The sequence below is a fragment of the Peromyscus maniculatus genome, chromosome 8 (assembly GCF_049852395.1).
Source record: "Peromyscus maniculatus bairdii isolate BWxNUB_F1_BW_parent chromosome 8, HU_Pman_BW_mat_3.1, whole genome shotgun sequence".
Lineage (NCBI taxonomy): Eukaryota > Metazoa > Chordata > Mammalia > Rodentia > Cricetidae > Peromyscus > Peromyscus maniculatus.
The window spans coordinates 108,165,376-108,172,002 of NC_134859.1; the positions used below are offsets into that span (position 1 = coordinate 108,165,376).

The 6,627-nt window shown below is 45.8% G+C and overlaps 1 protein-coding gene across 15 annotated transcripts in view; it reads right to left on the minus strand.

Moving 5' to 3' along the window:
- The window catches only part of Slc38a10 (solute carrier family 38 member 10), a 58,538-nt gene that overhangs the window by 51,415 nt on the left and 496 nt on the right, over positions 1–6,627 (minus strand). For 12 of the 15 annotated variants that reach the window (XM_006987700.4, XM_076543902.1, XM_042283295.2 and 9 more), the window contains exon 2: positions 1,903–2,020. In XM_006987700.4, coding sequence (XP_006987762.1) covers positions 1,903–2,020 — 118 coding nt within the window. Of the gene's footprint in view, positions 1–1,902; positions 2,021–6,362; position 6,627 lie in introns of those variants that run through there. The other 3 variants (XM_076543906.1, XM_076543904.1, XM_076543905.1) reach the window with 3 other exon arrangements.

Sequence of the window (6,627 nt, forward strand, 5' to 3'; positions counted from 1 at the left end):
TTCTAGGCCAGCCTGGTCTACAGAGCGAGATCCAGGACAGATAGGACTATTATACAGAGAAACTCCGTCTCAAAAACAAAACAAGAAAACAATAATGTGTGTGCATATATATGTAATTTCATTCATTATCATGTGTGCATATGTGTATGCGTGCATTTGTACCACACTGTGGATGTGTAGCTCAGAACACAACTTTGTGTAGCTGGTTCTCTCCTTCTTATATTTTGGTTGTGAGCCCAGCCTTTAACTGCTGAGCCATCTCTCCAGCCCTGGTTCTCTCCTTCTGTTGTCACCTTTATGTGGGTTCCAGAAACTGAACTCAGGCTGCCAGGTGTAGCAGGAATCTTCAAAGTTCTTATTAATAAAATCAAACCTGAGCCAGGTATTGGGGTGAACTCTGAAAGATCAGAGAGACAGAACAAGCCACAGCTACCTCACCTGGCCAACTTCTCAGCTGATCTTGTTTCCTCAGACTGGAAACCTTGGTGTCCTCATATCTGAATGGATCTCAGCTGAACTGTGCTGCTCAAAGCCTAAAAGCTTAACCAGCCAAATTGCTTAACTAGCCAAACACCTCTAGTTTCTAGTCCTCAAGCCTTATATACCTTTCTGCTTTCTACCACCACTCCCTGGGATTAAAGGCGTGAGTCACCAAGCTTGGCTGTATTCTTGAACACATGGATTTCTGCCTATGGAATGCTAGGATTAAAAGCATGTGCTACCATTGCCTATCCTAAGTATCTAGTGGCTTTTCTGTTCTCTGACCCCAGATAAATTTATTAGGGTGCACAGTATTTTGGGGAACACAATACCACCACAGCCAGGTTTGTGCAGTAACTCTTACCAGACCTTGTTTTGTTTTTTTGAGATAGTTTCTTCTTTGGTTTTTTGTTTGTTTGTTTGTTTGTTTGTTTTTCGAGACAGGGTTTCTCTGTGTAGTTTTGGGACCTGTCCTGGATCTCGCTTTGTAGACCAGCCTTGGCCTCGAACTCACAGAGATCCACCTGGTTCTGCCTCCCAAGTGCTGGAATTAAAGGCGTGCACCACCACCGCCACCACCGCCGCCACCACGCCGCCGCCGCCGCCGCCGCCGCCGCCGCCGCCACCGCCGCCGCTGCCGCCCAGCTTGAGATAGTTTCATGTAGCCCAAATTGGCCTCAAAATTGCTATGAAGCCAAACAGAGGCTGTCCTTGAACATCCTCCTGCCTTATCCACCCAAGTGCTAGGATTACAGATAAACACCACCACACCCACCTTGCACCAAAATTTAAAAAAGCCAGGTATGGTGGCACACACCTTTTAGTCCCAGTATTTGGGAGACAGAGACAAGAGGATCTCTGTGAGTTCGAGGCCAGTCAGGTCTACAAAGCAAGCTCCAGGACAGCCAGGGCTGTTACAGAGAGACACCTTGTCTGAGGGTGGGGGAATTAAAAAAAACAAAACAAAACAAAAACAAAAAACCAACAATATTGCTCTAAAAACAAAAAGAAAAGAAAAAAATCCAGAAAATTCCTTAAGAAATAGAAGAAAAATAACTAAACAAGAGGAATAAGACCCCCCCCCAGACCCTCTTCCTCCTCTCCCTCCTCCATTGATTCTCATTTTTCCACCCCTGCTCTCTTTCCCCCTCTTCCTCTTCCTTATTTTTTGTCCTCTCTTTCCCAACTCCCCTCCTCCTCCTTACCCCCCTCTTTTTTCCCCTCCTTCCCCTGCTTCCTCCTCTTCCTCCCTCCACACCTCCTCCTACCTCCCCTTCTGTCTTCTCCCGTATCACACACACACACACACACACACACACACACACACACACACAAGACCCCCCAGACCCCCACAAGCAAAAGCATCAAGCTTCTTGAGAAGGGCCTATCAGCTCTGCCAGCATTCTGAAAGTCGGGCCTTACCCAGGCCAGCATAGGTTCTCCTCTTGCTCAGGCTGGCCGACTTCACCAAGAACATACATGACTGATGTGTCATCCATGAGCAGAAGACCAAGAGCAGGGCCCCCAGGATGATGCCACACTGTAAGATGGAGAGAAAAATACACGTTTGCAAAACCAGACCTTCTTCAAGTCTCCACTTCATACATCCACAGCACGAGGGGCTCCTGTAGGCCCTCACTGCTCCGTCTGTGACCTCCTGTGGATGGCACCTGAAAATGATGTTTCCATAAAACCGAAGCAGGAACACTGAGTGTCGTTTTAAAGTGGCCTGTTAGTCCTAGGTCTACTGGGTGAGGCCATCAGCTAGCACCCCACGTTCCCTACACCCACCTCATCTTTAGCTACCTTTCTCAGTAGCCCTATGGAAACATGGTCTAGAAAGATTAGGAGTGATGTATGCCTTCCTTATAAACAGATGATGATCACATGATCCTGTGACTACTCTTAGGTCTTTCCCCAACAGAAATGAAATATTTATGCACAAACCTGGACATTTACAGTGGGTTCAGCCATAACCCCCAAACAAGAAAGCAACCCAATGGCCTTCAAAGGTGACTAGAAAAACAACTGTAGTCCAACCATGCAAAGAAATATTATTCAGTATTAAGGTTTAGAACTCCCAACCTTTCAATGGCACAATGCACCATGCTGTAGGAAGGAAGGGGCCATGAAGGCAGCATACTGTGTGTTGCCACATTCATAGAAAAGACTAGTTGTGGGGCCAGGCAATATGTCGGACGGCTGAGGGAGGGAGAACTGTTTACTGCAGAGGGGCAGAGGAGACCTTTGGTATAAAAGAACTCTCTATTCCATGTCCTGACCACAGTAGCAACACAATTGTATACGCATGTCAAAACCCAAGGAACCACACCCTAAAATGGGTGCATTTTATTTCAAGAAAACAGCCCCTCAATAACTCTGACATTTAAGGCATCAGTGATTTTGGCAAGGCATGATGATCCACAGACTTTTTGTTTTTTTGTTTTGTTTTTTTTTCTGAGACAGGGTTTCTCTGTGTTTTTTTTTATTTTTATTTTTTTATTTTTTTTTTATTTATTTATTTTTTTTTTTTTGGTGCCTAACCTGGATCTTGCTTTGTAAACCAGGATGGCTTCGAACTCACAGAGATCCTCCTTACTCTGCCTCCCAAGTGCTGGGATTAAAGGCGAGCACCACCACAGTCTTAATCCCAGTACTCAGAACACAAAGGCAGGTGCATCTCTGTGGGTTCAAGACCATCCTGATCTATATAACAAGTTCCAGGGCTATACAGTGAAAGCCTGTCTCAAAAAAAAAAAAAAAAAAAGCCAGGCGGTAGTGGCATAAGCCTTTAATCCCAGCACTCAGGAGGCAAAGGCAGGAGGATCTCTGTAAGTTTGAGACCAGCCTGGTCTACAAATCAAGTTACAGGACAGCCAGGGTTACCCAGAGAAACCCTGTCTTGACATTTCTTGTATAAGATTAGTGGGACCAGCCTTAATATTATACATCCCAGGGGCTCAGGATAGAGAACTACTAACGGCAAGGACTATTTTCAGGAAATAGAATCTCAGCACACCGAGCTCTATAGTCCACTTGCTTTAATTCTTCTGGCATAACATCCTTTATACACAGCTTCAGTTCTGTTCTCGTGCCTAGCTCCTTTCTTGCCTGATTTCTCTCTATATTTATATACTGCTTCCTCTAAGTTCTATCTTAATTCTCTTGTCTTAACTCTGCCTCATCTAGGTCCTTTTCATCTTGTTCTTACCCAGCTAGTACTTCCCCATCTGACTCTTCCTCATCTTCCATCTCGTTCCTCTGGTACTCTCTTCTAGCCCTACAACCTAGTTCTTCCCCATCTCAGTTTGTTCCTCTCAAGTTCTTACCCGTCTAGTTCTTCCATTCTCTTTCCTCTTCTCCGTCCTGTGCCCTGGAAGTCCCAGTATATAAAGGGAAGGTCCGAGCTAAATTATTACTTAACATCCACCTCTCCTAGGTGGTGTCTCCTTGTGGAATTTTTCCTTAAGTCAGGAGACTCGCCTGTGGGTTGTTATCACTGTTAGTCCTCGGAAGTTGGGTGACCACCTGGGCAGTGTCTCCTTTAGTCCTTGAAAGTAGCTAGGGGAGATATCTGATTCCAGAGAAAGCCTTTCCTGAGGCTGTTCTCCAAATGCCTGGAATGTATATGTCCAGAGAGTGATCAGTCCACACTGTTAGCCCTTCTTAGCGAAAAGTCAATTGGGAAAACTATGAAGGCACACATGATTTTTATAACAGAAGACAGCTGATATATATCAAGCCAAATAACACCAAAAACTCCTTGGGATTTGGCTTCCTCTGGAGGAATTCCCTGATCCTTCCAGGTAGTGACTTTGCCATAACCAGCTGAGTTCTTATGATGTATTCCTGCGGCCTGCAGCAGACGTTAGTGGTTTGAGGATACAGCTCAGCAGTAGGGTATTTGCCTGGGATTCGAGCCTCAGGACTACAAAAGATTAAAAAATAATAAAAGTAAAAATAAACAAAATAAAATATTAGCACCACTAGACCAGTTCAAAATCTGCTACCAAAGGGGAACTGGGAGGAGGGACATGGGGGCTTCCTGTACTTTCTACTCAGTTGGCCATAAAGCTAAAATTACTAAAAATAAACAAACATATCAATATAAAACACAAACCACAAGATATCAAATTCGGGGCTGGAGAAATGGCTCAGCGGTTAACTGCACTGGCTGTTCTTCCAGAGGACCCGGGTTCAATTCCCAGCACCCACATGGCAGCTCACAACTGTCTGTAGCTCCAGTTCTAGGGAATCTGACACTCTCACACCAATGCACATAAAATAAAGTTAAATAAATTTAAAAAAAAGATAACATCAACTTCTTACCAGAATGGTTCAAAGACGCATGATACCAAACACTGCAGAGGACACCTGTGCCAGCAGGCTCCCCACCCCCTCACTCCCTAGATCCCAGGGCAGGGTCTGTGTCTCCCAAAGGAACACTGGCAGGGTCTACACACAACATGCAATATCAACCAGATGCTGATTCCTACACACCGTGATCCCACCTCCGCCAGGTCAGACCGGGCCATACCAAGATCTGGCACAAGCCAGCAGTAGGTGGTAGTCCTCTGGTGAGCAGGAGCAACTGGTAAGTGTGCCAGCACTGGGAGATTCCTCAGTGTACAATAGGGTGCTATATGATCCTTCACTTCATGAAAATTCATCAAGAGGACACTTAAAGTGTATGCAGTTTCTACTCACTGAATCACAATAAAATGTTTCTCTTTTTTAAATTGCCAGGATCACTAAACAAACTAGCACTACACCCGAAGTTTTTTATTGGTACGGCTGCTAAGCACTTGCACACATCCCCCAACACTCCACTGGGTCAGATGGCTCTGCCCCAAGGTCCCTAGAGGGGACACCAGTGACAGGAACTGACAGGCTTTAGGCACATGGTGTGACCGTTTCTAGTTTGCACATTGGGCTCCCCTACTCAATTCCAAGCTCTTCCCAAACAGATCTCCACCTGGCTCATCTTCGCATGCTCTAACAGAGGCCCAGCACCCATGCACAGCAATGTTCCGATCTCGAAACTGCTCAACCACCTGAGCTCAAACATCTGTCTTCCCAGGCATCTACAACAGAGCCCAGTGAAGGGCTCCTCACAGACAGGCAGCAAAGATGACAGGGTTCACACGAGATCTGAAACCAGCCAACACTCCCTATCCCAGGATGCAGTTCTGTTGACAGACAAGTTGCCATGGACACTGGGACACGTAGACACTTCAGAAACACCCAGAAGTGACTGACTCAGTACTGGGGTTCACAACACAGATGTTACCCCCCCCCCCCGAGGGTCTAGCTCTGTCCTGCCTACATTCATCAACCATAGCAGACCCCACACAGGAACCTAGATGCATTCTCAATCAGGATAGTATGCGGAGAATCAAAAATTCCCTAATCAAAAAACTTTTTTTCTATTTTACTCTGTGAAATATAAAACATGCAAAGTGGTTTTTAATCTAATATTAAATTATCAACAACCCACTTTCACTTCCAAAATGTCTTGGGCGTCATCAGGTAGAAGTAGTGGGTCTTTGCCCTGAGGTCTGGCTGTCTCAACAGCAGAGAACAACAGCACACACGGCATGAATAAGTGAGTGGAGAAGGGATGGGGAAGACCCACACTTCTTTTGTTAACAGTCATTACCCAGTTTGATGCTTCCATCGGCTTCCGCAAATCACTGGTAGAGTCAACAGAGCCACGTAGAAATTGCCATCTTTTCATGTGGCATTCAACGTTGGAATAACACCAAACTTTTTTGTATGCCGGTTTTTCCAACTGGGATGGTATATGCACAGATCGGACCAAACGTACAGTGTTTGTGCAACACAGCTCTTAGAAGTAAAACCTAGATAATGCTTTAAATCACCTTGATTAAGCCTTGTAAGTCAGAGCTGAAGACTGCGTGCTTCCGTACAGTTGGTCAGAGTCAGTAACAGGATGAACACTACCAATTCGCTAATTTCTCTTTCACTGTGCCCTTCCTTAGGGTGTTGTGAGTGTTCACGGAGCGCGCAGATTCAGACTACACGCTGCGAGGACGTTGCCTGGGAGCCTCTTCCTGCCCGCTGGGTTCACACACCCTTCCCACCGGCCGAGCACTTCAAACTGACGCCCCTCGCGACCCCGACTCA